The sequence below is a fragment of the Echinops telfairi genome, unplaced genomic scaffold (assembly GCF_000313985.2).
Source record: "Echinops telfairi isolate 266 unplaced genomic scaffold, ASM31398v2 ScPeMD7_6080;HRSCAF=6971, whole genome shotgun sequence".
In the NCBI taxonomy this organism is placed as follows: domain Eukaryota; kingdom Metazoa; phylum Chordata; class Mammalia; order Afrosoricida; family Tenrecidae; genus Echinops; species Echinops telfairi.
In genome coordinates, this window is record NW_022109980.1 from 117,897 (window position 1) to 141,898 (window position 24,002).

Below are 24,002 nucleotides of genomic sequence, written 5' to 3' on the forward strand. Positions count from 1 at the left end.
TTTCGCCCTCCGGGAAAAAGCAAACTGCTCCAACAGCTTCCCAGTCTTCCCCCGCCCCTTCCGGAAAGAGCCGAAAGCAGCGTAGGGTGCCTCAGGCGAGCCGCCCACGTAGCGATCGGAGCTCTCCGGAAGCGCTCGAGCTGGTCCAGCGGGAGGAGGGAGCCTTGGAGTTCAAAGCTGCGCTTCCGCGCTCAGCCCTCTGTTGGCGGCTTGGAGCAGCTGTGGCCGCGGCGGCGTCGACGTCGGCCGGCCGGGACTGGAGCGACGTTTAAAGCAGCAGTCGGATCGCCGGGGAGTCCCGCTCCCTGTTGTTGGCGGACTCCCACCCTTCCGCGCGGCTCTAGGAGAAGCGGCGGCGCCAGGAAGCAGGTGAGGAGCTGGCCCCAGTCGGGCGGGGGAGCGGGCGCGGAGGAGCGCGCCTGCTCGCTGGCTCCCGGGCCCCTCGGCCGCCCACCCGGCCGCCGGTGCGGTCTCCTCTCCGGAACCAGGAAGCGGCCGAGCCCGCGGCTGTGCTCCGCAGCCCTTTCTTTGTGTGGGCCCGGGAGGCAGCGGTCCTGCAGGGCCTTGGCGCCGCCGCCGCCAGGGCTGAGGGGCCGTCCCTGCCCCGGTAGGCCGGGGGCTTGGGGAGCCCGCCGCTGACACCCCCTGGGCCCTTCTCGCCCCTCTGCCTGCCGTTTTCGGCCCCCCTTTCCTCCTCCTCGCCCCCTCTTTGCTCTCCTGCCTCTCGGTCGGCCCATCCTCCCCTTCTGTCCCCTTCCCCAGGCTTAACAATGCCGCCTGCTCGGCGGCGTCCCCCGCAGCACCCAACCCTTCTGTTCACCAGCTCCTACTTTCCCTGGCACCCCTCTTCTCCCTGCTGTTTGCACCTCAGTCCCCCAGTGCCCGGAGCTTTCTTTTCATGGGAACAGAGGCTCAGAAGCTCAGCTGCAGCCAGCTGGGGGCAAAGTGGGAAGCGGGCGGTGGAGGAGGGGAGCTGGGGTGCTGCTGCCTCAGGGAGCCGCGTGTCCTGTCGGGGATAGAACCTGCCTCACCCCCCCACCCCATGTCCTCCCCAACCCGGCTCCTGGGGCTTTCCTCCCACCGCACTCCTTTCCACCCTCCCCAACCCCTCCTTCTACCTGCCCTAGGTCCAAGATTCGCTCCCACCCCCCAGGATGCCCAATGACTTTTCCAGGTCAAGTCGTGAATCTTGGGGTGGGTTCCCATGACCTGATGGGGAAAAGGGGAAACCTATCAACAAAACGAAACCAAACCCCAGTGTCACCTGAGCATGGGCATTTCCACCAATGTCCACGTTGAGGAAAAACAAAACCACGCATTAGTGACAATTTGCAGGAGCAGGTCTCGAAAACCTCTCCACTTAAAAAGTGACTTCTGTTGAAATCGCCACATTTCAGCAGCAAGCTGGCCAAAGGTCACCCTTTCCAATGAGTGTCTTTGGCAACCTGAGATTCCTGGGTGCTGTGAACAAGCATCATCTCCTAACAGATAAGGTGTGTGTAGTCCATGGCTTTGAGGCTTCTTGCTGTTTATTGTTCTTAAACTATCTTTGTGAGAAATTTCAGAAGATGTTTCAGATACTCTACCTTCCCACTGTGTATAGGATAGTATTAACACCCATAACTGACACCCTGGGACAGCGGTGCTATTTTGGTAACTTTAAAGGGGCAGAATATTAATAGTAAAATTGTTAGGGTGCCAAAAGTACTTATGAACTCATTGTTAACATTTAAATTTGCAAGGGGGCTTCAAAGTGTTGGGAGGGGGATGGAATAAAAAGATCATGGAATTTTCCCACAAACTTTTTTAAAGTCCCTTCGTGTGTATCTGTTCATATATAGATATATATACATCTATACTTCACTTAACGGTACTCTCACTAGCCAACATTTCACATTTACAACCACAGTGAAAAATACCTCTCCCACTATTTTGTGCATAAAGGAGGACCCTCGCAGTGAAGAATATTGGGTGTGAAGTGAGAGCGGCCCTGGCTGTGATGGTGACCTTAATGTGGCATTTGGGCTAGGCTATGATTCTTGGCCTTTGGGCAGTTAGATAGAACGATGTTTTGAGCAGTTGTCTGATGATGTCATTTGGCAGCTACGTATCGTTAGAGTTGTCCTCCATTTCATATGCTCATTTTTTCATAATGGCCTGGTCTTTGGAACCTGACAATGTCCATCACTGAAGAATTAGTTACACACACATACATGCACACACATACACACATATTTTTCTCTTCCACACCTCAGATTCATAGAATATCTTTTGCAAAGCGGGGTAGAAAAAAGTGTTTGGAAGATGTGACATGGCCATGCTCTATAACTGATGTCTCTCCCTTTTTCTAGAGTGATGTCTGTTCTGTTCCAATAAGCTCACGTTTTCATCTCTACCACCCCACTTGGCATGAAAAATGTTTTACACCCAATGCACATAATTCTTAATTAACAAAGCAAAATATTTCATGTTTTTATGCCATTAGGCATAGAAAACTGAAAACGTTTTTCCCCTTTTCACAGTGGCAGCTGCTGACTTCACTTGGTACTCTGTTTTACAACCCACTTCAGGGGATTATGGCTCAGTGGGTCTGCTAACTGCAGGGTCAACAGTTTGAAACTCCCAGCCACCTTTGAGGGAGAAAGATGAGGCTTTCTGCTCCCATAAAGTTTATAGCCTCAGAAACCCAAAGGGTTAGTTCTGCTCTGCCTGTGGGATGGGATGGACTCCATGGCATTGAGTTTGCTTTTGAGTTGTCTGGGGTGATAAAGGTAGAGAGGTGAAGGAAAGGGCTAAGAACCTTTCCATGGTTAAAGGGTTAATCGTTAAAGAGAATAAAGAAGTAGCGAGTAAGAAAGATATTTAATAGTTTATCAAGACAAAGCACCTTACTTAAATAAAAAGAAAAACCATGGGAAGTTAAGTAATAATTGTCCATGTATACGAATGCTGGATTCAGTTGCAGGGTGCAGAAAGTAGCTTTTGACTGTGTTCTTAAAGGTAGATGGTGGTTGCCCTGTGCCACCGAGTGGATCTGAACTCAGAATAACCCTATAGGATTTTCCAGGCTTCCTGGGGATTGGTCAAGAGGTCTTTTCTCCCTCAGAACGTCTGGTGGGTTCAACCCACCAATCTTTGTGTCGGCAGCACCAGAGTGCTTAACCTTTGTGCCTCCAGGGCTGCTGAGATGATTGATTAGCTGTTAAGTTTTAGGGAGAATACATACTTTGGACTTGGCATTTTGTATGCTAAGCTGTTCTGACATTCCATGAATTCAGTTGCAAATGAGTTAGCTTGTGTGTATGCAAGCTGAGGGTTTTTCTGAATGTTAAAATTAACCTGGAAAACATGCTGAGTGAAACAAGTGTGTCACAAAAGGACAAAAATCCTATTGATCCTACTGATATGAAACATCTGGAGTAGTCAGGTGTATGGAGATCAGAATTCATTAATGGCTCCCAGAGGTGGGCAGGCCAGCGGGAGGGAGGGAGAAGAGAAGGCCCCAGGCTTCTGGGGGGCACTGTCCTTCTGTTCCAGGTGATGGGGACATTTATGTGAGCAATGTGAGGAACACAGTTAATGTCCCTGAACTGTACATGCAAAGTTTGTTGGGGTGGCAAATGTTTCGTGACCCATATATTAACAACTGTTTTTTTTTAAAAGACCGAGAAGCAATTGAGTAAAATTAGCAAAAAAAACCCCCAAAACCTAAAAAGCAAAAGACAAAACCCAAAACCCCAAATGTTAAAAATGAACTCTATTCTTTTTGAAAAGGAAATTAGTTCTAATCTTTAAAGATGGCTTTGTGCTGATAGATGTATCTGAATGTCAAAGGAATGTAACTGTGGTGATGACTCTGAAACTGTAGAGCGTGTGTAGGGGGTGCTTCATGGGGAAATCATAAGATATCGGATTCAATTCACATACAAACGAAAAAAGTGATTCCAACCTTCTGTTAACAGGGGAATAAATTTGCTAATGATATTGTGGCTTAAACTCTGAATGAGCACATACTTGTGTTTTTCCTTCCTGATCGATCCTGTTCTCCTGACCTCTCTTCTTCCTTTTCTCTTGCAGGCATGGAGAGTAGGAAACTGATTTCTGCTACAGACACCCAATACTCTGGAAATCTGCTTAACTCCTTGAATGAGCAGCGTGGCCACGGACTCTTCTGTGATGTGACTGTGATTGTGGAAGACCGAAAATTCCGGGCCCACAGGAATATTCTCTCAGCTTCTAGTACATACTTTCATCAGCTCTTCTCAGTTGCCGGGCAAGTGGTTGAACTGAGCTTTATCAGAGCAGAGATCTTTGCTGAAATTCTCAATTACATCTATAGTTCTAAGATTGTCCGAGTGAGATCCGACTTGCTTGATGAGTTAATTAAATCAGGGCAGTTATTAGGAGTGAAATTTATAGCCGAGCTTGGTGTCCCATTGTCGCAGGTGAAAAGCATCTCAAGTGCAGAGCCCTTACCTCCTGGTTCCAATGACAAGAACCTCGAGATGCAAAAATCAAAAGATGAAGCTCAAGATGCTGGGACCACGGTCATGCCTATTATTACTGAGTCTTTTTCCTTGTCTGCTAAAGATTACGAAACAAAAAAGATCATTGTTACTGATTCTGATGATGACGATAATGACAACGACGATGAGGTCATTTTCTGCTCTGAGATTCTGCCTGCAAAGGAGTCTTTGCCGAATAGCACCCCACAGGTCCAGCCTAACCCAGGCTCTGTTGCTATTTCGGATGTTGCACCCTGTGCTAGCAATGAATCTACCCCTATAGCAAGTATCACACCAACGCAGAAACTGATGCCTTCTGTGAATCAGGTAACACTGAGCCAAACACCAGGAAGTGAGACCGTGCTGGGCTCTTCAGCCCCAGCACATCTGACTCCCAACATCATTTTGCTCAATCAGGCACCACTGACTGCACCACCAAGTGTCACTTCTTCGCTTCCAACCCATATGTCCCCTTCAATCAATATACTGGTGCAGAACCCACAGCCACCCAACAGTGCTGTTTTATCAGGAAATGGGGCCCATGAAGAGGAGGAAGAAGAAATCATAGATGATGATGATGGCACTATTAGCTCCAGTCCAGACTCAGCTGTCAGTAATACATCTTTGGTCCCTCAGGCAGCTATCCCCTCAAATACCACTTTTGATGGATCACTGGTACAGAAGATGCCAATGCCTACACTTCTGCATGACCCACTTTCCAGTTCATTAAAGATTTCAGATATAATTACTAGAAACACTAATGATCCAGGCTTAGGCTCGAAACATCTAATGGAGGGTCAGAAGATCATTACTTTAGATACAGCAACCGAAATTGAAGGCTTGTCCACTGGTTGTAAAGTGTATGCAAATATCGGTGAAGATACTTACGACATAGTGATCCCTGTCAAAGATGACCCTGACGAAGGGGAGGCCAGACTTGAGAGTGATATGCCCAAAACCTCTAGCAGTGAGTCAGCAAACAAGCGAATGAAAGTGAAGCATGATGATCACTATGAGTTAATAGTAGATGGGAGAATATATTACATCTGCATTGTCTGCAAAAGGTCATATGTCTGTCTGACAAGCTTGCGGAGACACTTTAACATTCACTCCTGGGAGAAGAAGTACCCATGTCGCTACTGCGAGAAAGTGTTCCCTCTGGCTGAATATCGTACAAAACATGAAATTCATCACACAGGAGAGCGAAGATATCAGTGTTTGGCCTGTGGCAAATCTTTCATCAACTATCAGTTTATGTCGTCACACATCAAGTCAGTTCATAGTCAAGATCCTTCTGGAGACGCCAAGCTTTATCGTTTACATCCATGCAGGTCATTGCAGATCAGACAATATGCCTACCTTTCGGATAGGCCAAGCCCTATGCCTGTAATGAAGGATGATGGTATTGGGTATAAGGTTGATGCTGGGAAAGAACCTCCAGTAGGGGCCACATCTGCTCCAAACAAGCCAATGACCTGGGATGATATCTTCACTCAGCAGGAAAATGATTCCATTTTTAAACAGAATGTAACAGATGGCAGTACTGAGTTTGAATTTATAATACCAGAATCTTATTGAACTCCTTCGAAATAGCAGAAAATTTTGCCTTGGATTAGGGTAAGGGGTTTCAGAAGACTGGTAACACAAATTAAGGTGACAGTGAGTTCACTTGATTGACCGTATCATCAGAAGGCAGTTGGATTATTTGCTGATTTTTAGAAACAACATTTTCTGAAAGTTTGAGTAGCAATTGAGCATTTCTCCACCCCCACCTCCAAGTACCTGTTTATGTAGTTAGCTTTCAATTCAGTTGAAAGGTTAAAAAAGTGGGGGTGGTGGAAAGCTTGGAGAGATAGTTTTCTGACTAGAATTTGAAGCAGTCTGAATGTTTTTTGAAAAGAATTGGAATTATTAGTATTCCCTAGTACACCTTACAACTTTCCCCTTCCCTGTTAGCACTTTACTGCCAAATTCTCAATTTTGTTAACATCTGAGACTATAAATGTGTGTTGTGTCTTGTATATGGCATAAAAAGGTTGTTCTGGAGATTCTCAGAACGCTCCCACTTGGTTGTGTATTCTGTTAATCAAAGTAGATAGCAATCTCCCCCCCAACAAACACACACACACAAATGGCCATGCAGACAAGTCATCTGAAGACTAAATTAGTTTTAGCTAATTAGAATTGAGTACTGTTCTTAGTTGCCACCATCTGGAAAAGACGTAGGTGGCTGGACCACTATATCTGCCTTTGCAATGTAGTCTGGGGGTGGGGGTGAGATAGTAATGGAAAAACAGATCTCCATGATGCAGGCAAGAAGAGATGAAAAGATCTGTTTCATTTATTTTTAAGTCTGCAGTCTCACATGTTCAAGACAGAGTGGACTTGAGGAAAGATTTCCTTTTTGCTCATTTGAGTTGAAATATTCCAATTTTTTTTCTTTCAAATTTTGAATCTGAAAGCCACCAAATGAACCTTGACAATATGTATAACTCTTTTCAAACGATCATTTCCACAAATTAAATTCGTCCTAACATACTTCAGGTGGGAGGCTCCTGGCATTTATTTTTAAAGTATTCATATTAGAAAACTTGGTTAACAAAATTCATTTGACACAGCTGATTCAGTGGTCTAGTATTTTCCTTTCAGCAAGACCTTTTAGGTTTTAACTCTTTGAAAATAAGTTCAACTCCATCTGCAAATGGCTGAATAGTACAGCCATCGGAAACGATAAATGGAATGTTGTGTACGCTTGTCAATTACACAATTAGCTTGCTAAATACCACCTTTATTCCCTTTAAAATGGCACATATTTAAACACTTAGAAACTAAAATCCAAACATAATTGTGCTAGTACTGAAAGTGTGCAGATGGGAATAAATATATAGCCTAGCATTTATAACAGAATTGTTGAACTTCTGTAAATGATTTTCTTTTGCAAAGGAAAAAAAAGTTAATAGATACTGAACAATGATTGTTGTGCATAGTCATTAGTCATTTGTAACCTTGTTTAAATATTAATTTAACATAGGTGTTTTCTTTGTCCTAGTCATGTATTTTTGAAAAATAGCCTATTTCTTGACTTTGAACTTAAAGCTTTAATCATTGTTTCTTATGTGTACGTTATTCTGCTGGTAAGCTACACAGGAAGCTTAATGGTCTCAGTGCTTCTTGAGGGTGTCCAGCATCAGTATTTGCATTAATTACAAGGAGAAAAAATACATATATAACCCTTTGCATACCAAGGGGTTGAGTGTGATGTGTATCTGTTTTCTGTTCTGTTGAGTCCAAAAGTTCAAAGCATTTGGTAGACTAACCCTCAGACCTTTTGAAAGCAGCATGTAACTTAAGGCTGTGATCTCCGGAATTACCATATCTTTGCAGATATTAATAGTGTTACTCTTTGACACTAGGTTGCACTCTGAAATGTTTTCAGTGGAGACTTGAAGTTTCATTTGTTCTAATTCCCCAGTGATACATAATTGCTTCTACATGTGAGAAGGAACTGAGGATGCCAAGAGAACTTCCAGACTTCTCAGACTTAAACTGCTAGAAGAATCAGTGTGTCATAATAAAAGGTGGTCATTTCTCCTAACTACCTGTTAGGACAAATGGGGCTTTCTGTAAGGGAAAACTATCCAATCTGACTAATGTGGCTGTAACTATTGGCAAGTGCTGTGCTCTGTGTGAATCCTGAATATTAAATTCAAACTGCATATTAAAGGTATTTTCTGGGTTTTTAACCATTTTTAAATGCTTTTTTGTAGTGGGGCTACAAAAAAATTTATATATATATACATTTTTTTGCCAGATGACTCTTCCTTGCATAAGTCTCAGGGTCTGCAGGATTTTTTCAGTCTGCAGTTTTCCTAGAATTTTCCATGTCCAAAGTCTGGAGTTCTGGGGGAAGAGTCCTTTAGGAAATCTCTAGCAAGACTGGTTTAAATGTAGTGTGAGGTGCTTCTGTTTCAGTTTCTTGGCTATCAAGCTCCCCCCTTTTTCCAGGTTGGCATTGCTCCTTGGCTCAATAACTTGTAAATATTCCAGAAAGGTCCTATTTGTAATAGTCAGTTGTTAAATGACGAAAGTGAAAAATCCTTGCCATTAAGCAGAGCATTGAAAATGCTATAGCAATCTTGCAAGACTAAAGTGAAAAAAAAAAATCCATGGTCCTTACCATTTTGGCAGTGAAAATCCCTCCTGCCCCAGAGCTTTTCTAAGGAATTAATGCTGCAGTCCCCGCCTCAAAAAAATTCACCCCAAATCAAACAAGTGGCCAAACTTATCAAGGTGCATCGTCTTCTAAGGCATGCAGACTCTCAAAATTATCCAGTGTGAACTCAGCACTCCTGCCTTCCTCCGCTATCAGTTATGTGCAACCTTGCTCGCTTCCCCCAGTTCTCTTAAGCTCAGACTTGTACAGGTTTCTTTGTCAGGACTTTTAAGTCTGACTTTGCAGAAACCATTCGCGGCTATAGTTCGTAGAACTTCTTGATGGCAAAAATAAAATATTTTAATTCTCATTTTTGAGTCTCCTTTTCTTTGTAAGATTTATCTATCAGAAAGTAGCCTTTTACATGCTACTGTTTGTCAGCTGTAGGGGAGATGAGAGCTGCGTTGGCCTTGTCAGCTGGGCAATGTTTCCCAGTAGGCTTGTTTTCCCTTTTTTTGAAACCGTTTTATTGACATACAGTTCCCACATTGTACATCTCCATAGTTCAATCATATTCCAGAGTTGTGTAATCACCACCACAATCAATATTTCTCTTTCCCTGCATTGTTGTTAGCTCCCTATTTCCCACCACCCTCTCCTGCCATGTCCCTCTCAAAACTCACTAACATAAGTCAATTCTGACTCCATAACAGCCCCAAAGGACAGGGTAGAACTGCATTTGTGGGGTTTCCAAGACACTACATATTTACGAGAATAGGAAGCCTCATCTTTCTCCCTGGGAACAGCTGGTGATTTCAAACTGCAGACTTGGGGTTGTAAGCCCAACGCATAAGCACTACACCACCAGAGTCATGTCCCTAGAAAACTATTAATCTAGTTGCTGTCTCTATAGATTTGCCTATCCTGGATTTCATATACAGAAAAATGACAAAAACAACGACAGACTAAATGGAGAAAAATCGTATTCAAAAAAGTAAAAAAAAAAAGCCCAAACACATTGAATCAAAAGGGAGATCAAATGACAAGGTGTCACATTTTAACCTAATTGTACCTGCAGTAGTCCTCCACAATGCATTTGGTCTAATGACAAGGCTATTCCCACATGGGGGACCCTGTAAATGAGTTTTGAGCTTTTACTGTCATCCAGAGTCTTCTCCAAATGGGGTGTTCAAAATTAAGCTCTAATAATCATTCCACTGAATTTGGATTTTATTTATAATCCTTAGATCACACAGGCTGGAGTGCTGCTTCCGTGTCATACACCTCACTTAGATGGCTGCTTGTTTTAAGAAAAGTTTTTAAGGCACCCCCCCCCACACACACACACACAGATGCCATTGGGTTTTCTTGACCCATGACGGTTGAACGTGAGCAAACCACTGGAGTTTGCTAGCCTGTAGGTGCTAGGAAGACATGTAAGTGGATAAGGAGAATAGTTTTATTAATTTAAAACACAAAAGCATTCTGGGTTTCAAACGTGGCAGTGGTACAGGTTTTAAGCAACATCCAGCTGATAGATTCTGGGTTAATATTTTAATGTTTCATGCCCAGTTTGTTACTTTCAAAGCAGAATTAGGAACAAAGCAGTAAATATTACAAAATGCAATCAAGATACATAGTGGAAATAGAAATTCCTTCATTACAGCAAATATTTTGCAAAAAAGTAAAGCAGCAAATATTAATTTTCCTAAAGTGACATGCACTGTATACAGTTCAATGTAATACAAAACAAAGCTGCTCAAATTAAGTTACAAAATCTATACTGTTTCAAGTTATTTTGTAAAGTAAGAAAAATACATAGAAATGAGTCATAGAATCTTAACACTTAAGAAATGTGATAAATGGATATACTGTGTAATGGTGCCTTTTTAAAAAATGAAATACTCAAGACACGTTCACTAAAGCAAAAGGTAAGATGGAAACGCCCCCCCCCCCCAAGAAGATAGAAAGAAAAAGTCATTGAGATTACAAGTTGGTGTTTGTAGAGAATCAATTGGTCAAGTCATCCTATTTGAAATCCAATCGAAATTTAATAATGCTCCAAAATGTAGAAAATAACAATAATTTTGTAGAATGTAAAAGGCTTATCAGGTTTCAGAATGGAGATCTGGATGAGACAACACTTGTAATGCTGAAAGTTAAACAGAATGTTCTGTCTGCAAAGATCTGTGGTGAGTGATAAGCGCACTTGTTGTGCCTTGATTCTCGATGACTGGGTGTCTACAAGGTAGATGCGAGCACCAGCATTTTGACTGCTACCTCTACTCCACCAAGGTGGAAGATAGCGAAATGGGCGAAAAGTTTCCCAGTACGTGTTCTGTGGGTGCAGAACTATTTGTCCGGTCCCCTCCTGTAGCCCCTGTATTTGTACATTATGCAAGTGTAGGATTATCCATCTTCCTTTAAATCAAGCACTTCTCAGACTGACTAAAGAATGCCGATGCAAGTGTTCATTCGGAAGTGAAGGCATGGATGCCCAAGTGTTTGGGATTCCGTCCGGTCGATGGTTTAAAGCTACATGTCATTAAAAGGACCTGGACAAAATAGCACAATGTGCCAGATGGATTTCTAAAGTCTACAGTAACACTTAAGAAGCAGCATTGTAAAACTTTCATAACCTTGACTTGAATACTGTCCTGAATGGTCTCAGCCAGAAAACAAGGGGGACCAGTAAGAGCAAGTGGCCGTAAAATACAAATGATTCTTTAGGGCTAGGGTGCAGGATACGTGCTGTTTGCTGGGGTAGAAGCACAATAGTTGAAGATTAAATAGTCACAAAGATTAATAACAATTCATATCATGACCCAAGAACCTCATCTAGCTTTTTTTGTCTTGTAATGCTGAATTTCAACCGTTATAAGATGTCTCACTCCTGTAGCAAGTGTGTTTTGTCCTCATGAGACATGGAGTACAGTCACTTTCCCAATGGACGGATTCATTTTAAACATCTCACATGTTTGCTCTGGGTATTTCAGTCCTTTTGGAATGATCCATCCTGTTCCCCACAACTCATGATGAGGGAATATTGCACTTTTCCATTGTGGAGGTCCCAGTAACACAAGGGGAGCTAAATGATCACAACAGCCATTTTGACAATATTCACAGAGAAGAAAGGAATAAGAGATACAGGCAGCTTTTGCCAGCATCCAGACACAAGCAAAGAAAATCTTTACCAGAACTCTCTCTGTACTGGAACAATGGTGCAGACCCGCCAGCTGGGCCATTGTCCTTGGAGACTGACTTTAGTCGTAGCGAAAGAGAGGGCCTATGAGCCAGGTCCTTTAACCAAGGGGCTAGGGTGGCAATTGGCCAGGGATATGAGGACAACACTCTGTTCCCATGAAGTGAAACCGATGACTGCTCTCTTCTGCTAACTCCAGAGGTGGAACCGATGGGTAGCACAGGTCTAAATATGCTAAGCTGGCTCCCCAGCCTTGCTTAGTGTGAACCACCCTTACCAGAAGCCCTGGGTTCAGCCTAACCACCACCACCCTCAAACACCAGCCCCCCAACTCCCCTTGCTCTGTACTGATGCCAAAGAAGCTCCATCTCAATCTTTCCCTATCCTGGCAGGCCATTGTAAAATTTGAAACAATGTATGAGTCAGATTGGAAAATTTGTACCCTATACACTTCCACTAAAGCAGAAATACAAAAGCCACAATAATCTCAATAGCCAGCAGATGTTCCTCTTTAGGGACTATAAGGAGGTGGCTTCTCAAAAGGCGGGTAGTAGGGTGGAGAGTAACGGGGTGGCGCACTCGAGGACCACATGTAGCTGGGTGAGGGAGAGGCAGACTGGGGCTCGTCAGAAAGTCCAGAGGGAGGGGAGGATGGGAAGACACTGGAATGCTGTGTAATAAAAACAAAACACCATCAGTGCATGGAGGGAGTTTGCCATCCCCCGGTAGCCATCACTATTTACAACCATATGGACTGAGTTGACGTTCCTTGGGAACGGAAATACTTTAATTCATTAACAAGCGGCACAAAACAGGTGGCTCCATATTCAGTCACCCGGGCTGAAGATTTCATGCAGGAGAGAACTTAGGGTTCTTTTTCCCTACCCTAGAGCCCTACGTCCAGTCAGTTGCGACATCATGTTGCTTCTAGCTCTGTGGCATCTCTTGAAGCCATCATCCCCTTTGTGATGTTTGCTAATTCAAACCTTCAGTTCCTCTCCCCTGAGCTATGTCAACAGCATCCCAGCTAGTCTTCAGTACAAGTAGTTTGCATCTTGACACTTCAATGGGTTGAAATAATTGGGAAAGTCTGCTATAAGAATACATCACAGGGACGTAGGAAGGTAGTCAGGAACTCATCTCAGAAACAACCACAACACACAACAAAGTTCGGCAAGGTCCAATGACTTATAGGACTCTAGAACTTTCTGATTCTAGTTCAACATTTTCTGTTTCCCAATTAAACTATCCCATTGCCCCGAAGGTCATGGTAGGCTGGAGAGCGAAAAGGAACAAGGCAAGGCAGTATGACACCCATGGTAAGAATGAGGAGCAACTCAACAGGCTGCAGAGACATTGAAGACCCAATTCTATGGAGGGGATATGGATTAAACAACAAATTCAGTAGAGTGGCACATGTTAGGAGTCACTTGCTCCTTCTCTTTCCCTGGTCATGCGCACCTTCCAATCTAATGATTTTCCTGCTCAAGGAGAGTTGGCCTATTTGGTTCATTGCTGTGTCCCCAGAGTTTTGAACAGTGCGTGGCAAGTAGTAAATGCTCAGTACATGCCAAATGATTGGATATAACTTCAGCAGTATATAAGACAGGTTTGATGTGGGTTTTTTTTTTTAATGAATTCTGCTTGCAAACAAGCCACAACCTGTAAGTACTGCTTCCTTGCTTCAGTGATGGAACAGAAATTGAGGTGAGGCTTGATGGCAGGAGGGGACTTAGAGCAAATATAAGCCAGCAAACAGGGTTGAGGCAGTGCAATTATTTTGTCATGACTTAACTCTAGAGGGAGTTGATAAAAAAATGAAAGGAAAGAAACATCAGAATTTCTCAAGAGCTCGAGTGTTATTTGGGGAATTCACCACTTTGACTTGATTGGTCTATTGTGAAATGTGGAAAAGCCATTATTAGCCTTTGGTCTTGGTTCCTGAGAGATGGACCAATATCCAAGGCTAATGAATGGGGCCTGGCCAGACCAACGGGACCACTTGGGGCCTGACGCTTACTAAGCCTCAAGAGGCACGATTCAATCTATCATGGAGCACATGGTGAGGCTGATCAGAACCTTGAGCACAGAGCTTCAGGTGGAGTTTCCTGGTTGGTGACCAGACATGAGTGAGAATCGTGGGTCCCTCCATGGGATGTAAAATCTCTGTGCTGTGACTCCTCCAAGACCACTCTATGTGTCTCTTTGTATGTAGCCTTTTGGGTTGCAGTGAATCAGTTGTGTGTTCTCTGTGGAATCTCTGAGTCATCCCAGTGAACTATAGGACCCATGAGAGTAATGGGAGCCAGCTGATTTGAAGTGGAAGGAATCATGTGAACTCCTGAGCTTGCAACCAGTACCTAGTAACCTAGCCCTTTGCAACAGGGCATGAGCGTGAGAAGGGCTGCATGAGCAACTGGGTCTGAAATGAGTAGAGTAAGGAAGCCGAGGTTTCCATAGGATGCAGCATCATCTTGAACGGGTTGTGATCTCCCCCATGAAATCTGGTGCCAGCAGTGGGTGATCCTCATCTCCCTGGGCTGGCCCAAAGGGCCGACTAAGTGATGTCATTGTTCCAGGCCTGGAGCAATCTAGGGTCAGCCTGGACATGAGGGGTATGGAGCCTGCTGCCACAGAGTTGATTCTCCTTATCTGCTGTCATGACCTCCGCATTCTGGGGAAAGGAAGGCCAGGTCTAGGTCTTGCTTGACACCCTGGGATCTCTGTCTCCTATCTTATCACATTGACCAAATAGACACTGGAGCAGCCATCTGCCCCCTCCATTCCTACCCCATTCCTTTTTTTCTCCTAGGTGAAGAAATGGTAATGTCATCAAACCTAGAGAGCAATTAAAGACAAATAAAATTCCTTCCTAAAACCCCAATGTTTCTCCCTTCTAAAATATCGTCTTTCTTAAAGCATCAGTATAGTGATGCCCTAGCTTCCTAAGCCCCTGAACTCTGCCTTTCTCCTTTTCTTTTCCCTGCTTTTCTGTTGCTTTCTTTAACAGCCCTCTCCTCTCCACCAGAGAATGGAGCAAACACCCTGAGGGACAAGAATCTCTGCGTCAGAGCCATTCTAACTCCCACTATGGGGATGGTGAAAGGCAGATGGCCAGTTTTAGGGGCTGTGGGTCACAGAAAAAAGGAGCAACCGAAAGGCATTTCTGTCCCGAGAGGCAGTAAAAGGCTTCTGTGGGCAGCAGCTGGCATGGGTGGCAGTTGGACACTTCAGTAATAAAAGGGGTGGTACCACGGCCTGTGGGTTTTCACTTCTCAGTTTCCTATTTAGGAAGTTGTGTGTGTGTGTGTGTGTGTGTGTGTGTGTGTGTGTGTGTGTGTGTGTGTGTTGAAGCTGGTGGAATGGAATGATTCTCACTTACCCTTGGAGATTCTGAGAGTCTTAAGGATAAAAATGAAAGGCTCCTGGCAGAGCTAGGAAGCTAACTGGCCCTGATCCACATATCCTTGTTTTGCTTTGTTTGGCATGGGGGGTGCAGTATAGAAAGAAAAGAAAATAGGTTGGGAGGGGGGGAGTTCATAGTCCTAGTGTGTCGTTTCCTAGCAACTGTTCGGTATCTTGGGAGAAATTTGGCTTGGTTGCAGCTGGGGAGCTGGCCCCACGTATTTGGGTTCCTGTCTGCGAGTCTGAATTCACTAACGGGTTGGGCAGCTCAGGAGACCACAGCTTTGAATCCTCCTTGTGTACTACAAGGCATGAAAGCATCTAAATACTACTGGGTTCTGGTTTCCTGGGCAGCTTCCTGGGAGGCTGGGACGGCCTACAGGCTGATGATGCTAAAGGTGGAGGCCCACCCATTCAGGAGACAGCTCCCCCCCCCCCTTAGCTAGCTTGCCAGATGGATGACCACTTGACTCACTCTCCTCAGAGCAATGTGCATTTTCATCAGGATCTGATTCTCTGGGACCCAGAAAAGAGGCGCTGGAACTGTCTGGGTAGTAAAGGTGACAAGTAGGAGAGACTGTGTCCCTTGACCTCTGTTCTACTCCAGAAAGTAGAGACGGGGAGGATGTCGAGAAAAATGGATGAAAGGCAGAGGCAGGATGAAAGGAGGGGGGACAGAAACAAGGCCATGATGGGAAACTTGGGAAGGGAAGGAACTTGCAGAGAAAGACAAAAAAGTCTTGTGGCAGCAGCAACAGCCTTTTAAGACTCTAGGTAACCAATGCCATAAATTACCTCCCCCAGGATGAAAGTAATCCTTTTATTCAATGGGTCACTTTGAATGGCTAAGCTGAAATACAGTATACCCACTTTGCGATTTCCTATAAAGCATACAGAGAGGTGCTGGCATTTTGCATAGGCTGAGACTTTTGTTTTAAGCTTACACTTGGCATTTCACCTAATGGACAGGAGAAGGGACCAATTCTTGGTGAAAGTGAAGTAGGGGAACTAGCTCAGTATGGCAGACCAGGAAATATGGCTAGGAGCTGGGAGGGTTTTATGGAAAGCAACACTGGCCTTGATTTCTCAGAAGTGGGAAATGGTGCTTCATCGACTATCGAAGTTGTATTACTTGCCTGAAGCTGAAGGCATAGGGTGGGAAATGAGTACAAAGTGCAAAGGGTGCGAATGTGGGAGAGAAACAAGGAGGTAAAACCCGTCGCTGCTCAGATCCCTCTAAGAGAGTGGGCTATGGAGAGTTCATTAGGAGAAAGGATAGCTAGGAGTCCGATGTGCCACAGAGCCCTGTTACTTCAGGTCCAACTTTTTAAAGGTCATCTGGCCAGACCCCAATCCTTCCTCAAGCCTTGACCAAGCTTCCTAATAAGACAATTACCCAACAGCAGCATGCCATTTGAGAGGTTAGAACAAAATCCTTGACACCTCTTTTCACGTCCTTCTATCACCCTCAGGAGCCTTCAAACCAACGCTACCTAAAGAATCTTATTTCGAAATGACCAAAATGGAAAAGCCATTCAGAAAAAAATCTCTTGAAAGGCCCATTTTCTCGGTATAACTTGGGCCATTTTCCAGTCGGGAAGAGTCGGAGGGAACGACAGCTTGTCTTTGTTTCTCTGTTTGGCAGTGTGTGTTTCTGGTGGCAGTACTTGCAGAGTGTGTGTGCGCTTTGCTGGCTGCTTTTTTACTTCTCTGGGAATACAAGCAGATGTCCCCCTGGCCTCTTGGTTGTCTCTGGATAAAGACTGGTATTCCTCTTGTGAAACTGTAAGCTAATTCTGTTCACCCTAGTGAACAAAAGGTCAACTCAAATCCTAAAACACAACACTGTAAGCTCCTGAAGGAAATTACACATTTGCAAATATACCCCTCTCTACCCAGATAATACAATTAGGAAGTCTCCCAACAGGAAATTCAAAAGCTGGCTTGAGCCTAAGGAAAGAACCGGGAGAGGTATGAAAAGGTATCCAAGCATCCGCTGGATTGGAAGGTCATGTAGAAAATTAATCCTTTTCAATGGAGACCAATCTAGTAATTTATTAGCTAAGACAGAGTAGAGGTAAATCCTTCCTGAGGTCATAATTAGGGAGTTCCGAGTTTAAACTAGGATAAAGCATAAGACTTTTAAAAGATTCTAAAAATATCTGTGCTTCATACAGACGTCTGGTTTCTCCATACAATCCTTTTAAATCACTTATATTTGGAGATAATATAACAATGACACATGTGGACTGGAGTCAGACAGACCTGGATATGAATTCTGGCTCCTCCACTTACCATGACAGCGATCTCATCTTTAAAACAGCGAAGACAATAAGACTTCCCTCAGAGGGCTAAATGAGAGGTGAAGTGTTTAAACACAGTGTTTGGGTCATAGTGAAGTGCTCAGTGAATGGCATCTGTAATAAAAAAAGTGTAGGCTTCCACATATCCCTGAATTCCCTGCTGTCTTTCCACAGTGTGGGCTTTGGCTAGGTAGCTGGTTCTGGATGCCTTCCCTGGGTTAGGTACCCTGGTTCGGGTTTCCATAGCATTTCATCCCCTGCCATTGCCACGTCTCCAGACTAATTTCTTGATGCAGGGACCATGTATCATTCACTCTCCACATAATAGCTCTTAACCATGCTTGGTACATGGGAACACAGAGGTCAGCGATGACTGAGCAGAAACTAACAGCCTTAGTCATGGTGGGCATCTATTATACTATTTCTATAGTAGGCTTTAATGTGAGTTCTAATATTATTTTCCCCCAAGCTTTAATGGACACCTTCTTTGTGTTGTGGTTATTCTTGTTAGGTGCCATTCAGTCAGCTCCAGCCCATAGCGATCCTATACACAACAGAAGGGAGCACTACACGGTCCTACACCACCCTCACCATTGTTCTTGGACCTGAGCCCAGTGATGCAGCTGCTGCGTCAATCCAGCTCATTTAGGGCCTTCCTATTTTTGGCTGCCCTTCCACTTTACCAAACAGAATGTCCTTCTCCAAGGACTGATATCGCGTAACAATATGTCTAAAACATGAAAGACCAGGTCTTCCCATCTTTGCCTCTAAAGAGCACTCTGGCCTTACTTCTTTCAATACAGATCGGCTTGTCCTTTTAGCAGTGCATGGTACTTTCAATATTCTCCAGCACCACGATTCAAATACATTGATTCATCTAAAATCTTCCTTAGTCAATGTCCAACTTTCCCAAACTTATGATGCAATGGAGAATACCATGGTTTCAGGTCAGGTGCACCTTAGTCCTCAAAGTAACATCTTTGCTCTTCAATACTTTGAAGAGGTCTTGTGCAGCAGACTGACCCATAGTAATGTGTCCTTTGATCTCTTAACTGCTGCTTCCATGGGCATTGCGTGGGGATCCAAGTAAGACAAAATCCTTTTCAACTTCATCCTTTCTCCATTTATCATGATGTTACCTATTAATCCACTTGTGAGGAATGTGGTCTCCCTTACATTGTAATCCCGACTGAAGGCTACAATCCTTGATCTTCATCAGCAAGGACTTCAATTCCTCCTCACTTTCAGCAAGCAAGGTTGTGTCATCTGCATACTACAGCCTGTTAATAAGCCTTCCTCCACTCTTGATGCGACAGTCTTCTTCATATAAGCCAGCTTCTCTGATGATTTGCTCACCATACAGACTGAACAAGTATGGTGAGAGAATACAACCCTGCACACCTTTCCTGACTTTACACCATTCAGTATCCCCTTACTCTGTTCATACAACTGCCTCTTGATCCATGGACAAGTTCCAAATGAGGACAATGCAGTGTTCTGGAATTCCTAGGTTTCTCAAGGCTATCCACAGTTTATTACAGTCCACACTGCCCAATGCCTTGGCATAGTCAATGAAACACAAGTAAACATATTCCTGGCATTCTCTGCTTCCAGCCAAGATCTATCTGACATCAGCAACGATATCCCTTGCTCCACATCCTCTTCTGAATCTGTCCTAACTTCTGACAGTTCCCTGTCAATGCACTGCTGGAAACGTTGTGGGGTGATCTTAAGCAAAATTTTACTTGTCTGCGCTCTCAATGATATCATTCTATAATTTGAGCATTCTGTTGGATCGTCTTTCTTTGGAATGGGCACAAATATGGATCTCTTCCAGTTAGTTGGCCAAGTAGCTGTCTTCCAAATTTCCTGGCATAGACAAATGAGTGCATCAGTGATTTGGCTTTCTGAAACATTTCAAGGGGTATTCTGTCAATTCCTGGACCCTTGATTTTGGCTAATGCATTCAGTACAGTTTGAACTTCTTCCTTCAGTACCATGGGTTCTTGCTCACATGCTACCTCCTGAAGTGGTGGACTGTCGACTAGTTCTTTTTGGTACAGTGAGTGTGTGTTCTTTCCATCTTCTCTTGATGCTTCCTGCACCATTGAATATTTTGCTTAGAGGGTCTTTCAAAATTGCAGCTCAAGGCTTGCATTTTTTTTTTTTAGTTCTTTCAGTTTGAAATATGCTGAGCATATTCTTCCCTTTTGATTTTCTAATGCTGGGTCCTTGCATTGTGATATAATATGTGGCATTGCCTTCTTGAGCTGCCCTGTGATTTTCTATTCAGCTCCTTGACTTCATCCTTTTTCACATTTTCTTTAGCTACTCTACGATTAAGATCATTTTTCAGAGTCTTTTCTCACATCCACTTTGAACTTTTCTTTCTTTCCTGTCTTTTAAATCAGTTTTTGCTTTCTTCCTGAAGGATGGTCTTTTCCTCCCACAGCTCGTCAGGGCTTCTGTCAGTAGTGCTCAGTGCAGCAAATCTGTTCTTGAGAGGTTGTCTAAAATGAGGTGGTATTTTGACTCATGGATGTGTTTTAATTTTCTTCTGCTTTATCCTGAACTTACTTATGAGAAATTGAAGGTCTGTTCCACAGTCGGACCCCGGTCTGTTCTTAGCTGCTGATAGTGAGCTTCTCCATTGTGTCTTTCCACAGATGTAGTCGATTTGATCCTATGTATTCCATCTGGGGAAGCCCATGTATATGGTCGCCTTTTGTGTTGTTGGGAAAAAAAGGTATTTACTATGAACAAGTCATTGGTTTCCCAAAATTCTATCAGGGGATCTCCAGCTTCATTTCCATCACCAAGTCCATATTTTCCTGCCTTTCCTTTCCACTCTTCCTTCCTCCGTGTTTCCAACTTTTGCATTCCAATCACCAATAACTACCAATGGTTCTTGATTGCACGTTTGATCAATTTCCGACTGAAGTTGTTGGTAGAATTCTTCAATCTTTTTTATCACCAGCTTTTGGGGTGAGTGCATAATGTTGAATTATATTTGTATTGATTGGCTTTCTTTGAAGGCGGATAGATATAATCTGATCACAGATAGCATTGTACTTCACTTGCCTGTCAATTTATTGCACTGCAGTGACTTGTGTGTTGCCGTGACGCTGAAAGCTACGTCACTGGTATTTCAAATGCCAGGGGACCACCCAAAGTGAACAAGGTTCAGCAGAGCTTCCAGACTAAGATCAGACAATGAAGAAGGACTCGGCTCCCCACTTCAGAGGAAGGAGCCACTGAAAACCTGATGCAGAGCTTGGAAGCATTGTCAAATACGGAAAGTCTAAACACAGGAAGCAGAACTTTGTCAGAGATATTGACGGAGGATGGATCCCTCAGGTCCGAGGGCACCCGAAATGTGACTGAAGAGGCAATGGTTTCTTGGAGGGGTATCAATCACAGTGATGTGAGTCCAGTAAAGCCTGGGGGAATGAAGCCTTTGGGGTCTCCTTTTGCTGATGAGGCACAACTCAAGGTAAAGGGAACCAGCTGCACAAATCTTCTAATGATGGAAACCTAGAACGTGTGATGTGTGAACTTAGGAAAACTGGAAGTCGTCATAGATAAAACTGAGCACATGATGATCAATATCTTAGGCATTATGAGTTCAAATGAACTGGTATTGACCATTGTGAATCAGAAAATCATATGATTTACTATGCTGGTAATAACATGATCAAGAGGAACGGCTTGGCTTTCATTGTCAGAAAGGATATCGCTAAATCCATCATGAAGTGCAATTTGACCTGTGATTGGATTATATCTGCCTGCCTTCAAGGAATTCGAATCCTTTTTTTAGTGCTATATTTTATAATAGTGAACAAGTATATGTTCATATTACAGGTAGTATTATTATTGTGATATAGAATCCTAGACCTCCCCAAATAGTATCTAAATCAGAGCAAAACTGCACTCCACTCCAGTAAAGAAAATTTCCAGTTTCAATCTTATTAATATGAAGTTGAAAAACAGTTTCCCAAGGGTTTTGTATCCCTGAACTGGCTGTTTGATTGGAAGTGCCCCTCCGCCCTAATAGTCAGTCATGGTGGAGGTCCCTTTGGAGCCTCCATGAGCTCTTAGTCAATAGAAGGAAACCACGGTGGGCTTCGCTTCTTTCAAAGGTTTTCCCCGTGGCCCTGTAATTTGAATGAATCAGATTTTAGTGTGATCCCATTCTTTTAAAGTCAAGTGTTTAAAATTACTGTAAACCCTGAAAGGACCATTTTCATTATTTTCCCAGAATTCCTAGTTCAGTCCTCCAAACATGATCAATGCCATTGTATCTGCCTTTGAGGGTCTATTTTTCTGCAGTTAAATATCAATTCACAGGGGAAAGAAGCAAGTGAAAATTTGGTAACACTATTTCGGACCTATGCGATAGGAAGAGTGGTTATAAAAAAAAGATATACTTTCTTCACATCAGCCTAGTTAGGAAGTCTAGAGAAAAAGAAAAGAAAGGGACTCCTGACAGGTTTGATTATAACATTTAAATGGTTCAGAATGCTCTTGCGTAGGGTGAGGCATCTCCTGTTACAGAAACATAGTAAAAACTGCTACTGGACAGGGGTGTATGATGCTGTACTAATGAAGTTCCATTTCCCAGATAATTCTTCTCCTTAGTGGAGGCCAAGCAAGATTGGACAATTCCATCCTACTCCCTTCTCCCCCCGTCCCTCCATTCCGCTGTTTCTTTTCCTTTCATAGCTCGCTCTCCCTCTCCATTTTCCCAAGCATCCCCTGCCTAAGCAGTCTTTAAGGTAGTCACAGGTACCCAGACAGTGCTAAAGGCCATCAAGGACAAAGAGCTTGGCTCCCTCATACCTATCAAGAGACTGAGAAGGTTTCAGAATTGAATTCAGTGAGAGAACAAGAGCGCATGAGTGAGAACAAGGGTGATGGAGATTTCTTTTGCTCTGAAAACCTACCTGAAAATCATAAGCAGAATATGGTGGCAGGTGAGGAGGGCTATGGTAGTAGGTATTGTAGGATGCCACTTGGGGACGAGCATAATAAGAAACAGTTGGATGGGCATTTTCAACGGAACAGTTCAGTGCCGGGAGAGTTGGGTTCTGTTATAAAACACAAAATAGAAAGAACAGAAACATTTGTCACTAGGAGGATGGTTAGGTAAGCTGTGGTGCAGCCATACTATGGAATAATAGACTATTATAAAGTAGACCTCTAGCTGTTCAACACATACTTTTTAATTTTTTAAAAGAGCCCCAGAGATACATTAATATAGCACTAACCCACATTGTTGTTGTTGTTTTTAAAGACCCAAACAATGATATGCTATATATATTTGTAAGTGCCAAGAAATAAATCTGGAAAGATTGATACAATTTTTAACTGTAGGAGATGGGACAGGAATAGTATTAGGATGTAATATCAGTATTCAGAGGTAAGTTCTTTTTTTTTTTTCGGGAGCATTTTCTCATATATTTATTGGTCATTCAGGTCTCCTCTCTAGTGAAACTTTTGTTCAGGTCTTTTGTCCACTTCCTCAGGGCGTTAACTGTTTACCTCTTTTTTTTTTTAAATCGTTTTATTAGGGGCTCATACAACTCTTATCACAATTCATACATACATCCATTGTGTAAAGCGCATTTGCACATTCATTGCCCTCATCACTCTCAAAACACTTTCTCTCCACTTAAGCCTCCGGCATCAGGTCAGAGGTAAGTTCTTATAACTAATATATTCCTTGTGGCATTTCCCCTGACATTTTATTTTGAAACCATCAAACCTATAGAAGAGTTGAAAGACAATTTCAAAAAGGAAGAAAAATGAAGACAAGATAAGATGTCATATATTGTTACTGTTGGGCGCCATCAAGTGGTTCCGACGCATAGCATTCCTATGCACGGTGCATGGCCTGCTCCTGCGCCATCTTCGCTATTGTCCTCATGGTGGAGCTCACTTTTCAGCCACAGTGCCACTCCATCTTATTGAGGGTCTACCTCTTTGGCCATGCCCCTCTTCTTTATCAAGCATGGTGTCCTTTTCTAAGGACCTATCTCTACTGATCACATGTCCAAAGTACGTGAGATGAAGTCTCACCAGCATTGCTTCTTAGGAGAGTTCTGGCTATAATTCTTTGGTAGTCCATGGTCCTTTCATGTAGACAAGGCTAAATGGGCTACTGCTTTTGCTGCGACAGAAATGCATTGGATCCCAAATGCATTGGATTTTTGTCAAAGTCACGAGGGTTCTTGCAGATCCCAACCTTGCTACTGCTATGGAGCTCTCATACACACATGAAGGGTGTTCTGTTCCCATCAGCCCTTCAGGCTACAGGCAAACCCCAACAGGGCACAGAACTCATGAAAAACCAAGCCTTTGTATCGGGAGTGTTTGTTTGATTTGGGGGGTGGGGTGGGGCAAACAACACAATGAATAAATAAAACTATATATAT

The 24,002-nt window shown here is 43.5% G+C and overlaps 2 protein-coding genes across 3 annotated transcripts in view; one reads left to right on the forward strand and one right to left on the reverse strand.

Moving 5' to 3' along the window:
- Positions 1 to 260: 260 nt before the first annotated feature.
- Positions 261 to 9,028, forward strand: ZBTB33 (zinc finger and BTB domain containing 33). Its single transcript, XM_004713041.2, has 2 exons — positions 261 to 369; positions 4,078 to 9,028. The coding sequence occupies exon 2, from the start codon at positions 4,080 to 4,082 to the stop codon at positions 6,081 to 6,083; it is 2,004 nt and encodes a 667-aa protein (XP_004713098.1). The 5' UTR covers positions 261 to 369; positions 4,078 to 4,079; the 3' UTR covers positions 6,084 to 9,028.
- Positions 9,029 to 10,099: 1,071 nt separating this feature from the next.
- The window catches only part of TMEM255A (transmembrane protein 255A), a 63,494-nt gene continuing 49,591 nt past the window's right edge, over positions 10,100 to 24,002 (reverse strand). For both annotated transcript variants that reach the window (XM_045295870.1, XM_004713042.2), the window contains 2 exons: positions 22,512 to 22,655; positions 10,100 to 12,530 (listed from right to left, as the gene is read on the reverse strand). In XM_045295870.1, the coding sequence (XP_045151805.1) occupies positions 12,372 to 12,530; positions 22,512 to 22,655 (303 nt within the window). In that variant the 3' untranslated portion in view covers positions 10,100 to 12,371. The remainder of the gene's footprint in view (positions 12,531 to 22,511; positions 22,656 to 24,002) is intronic.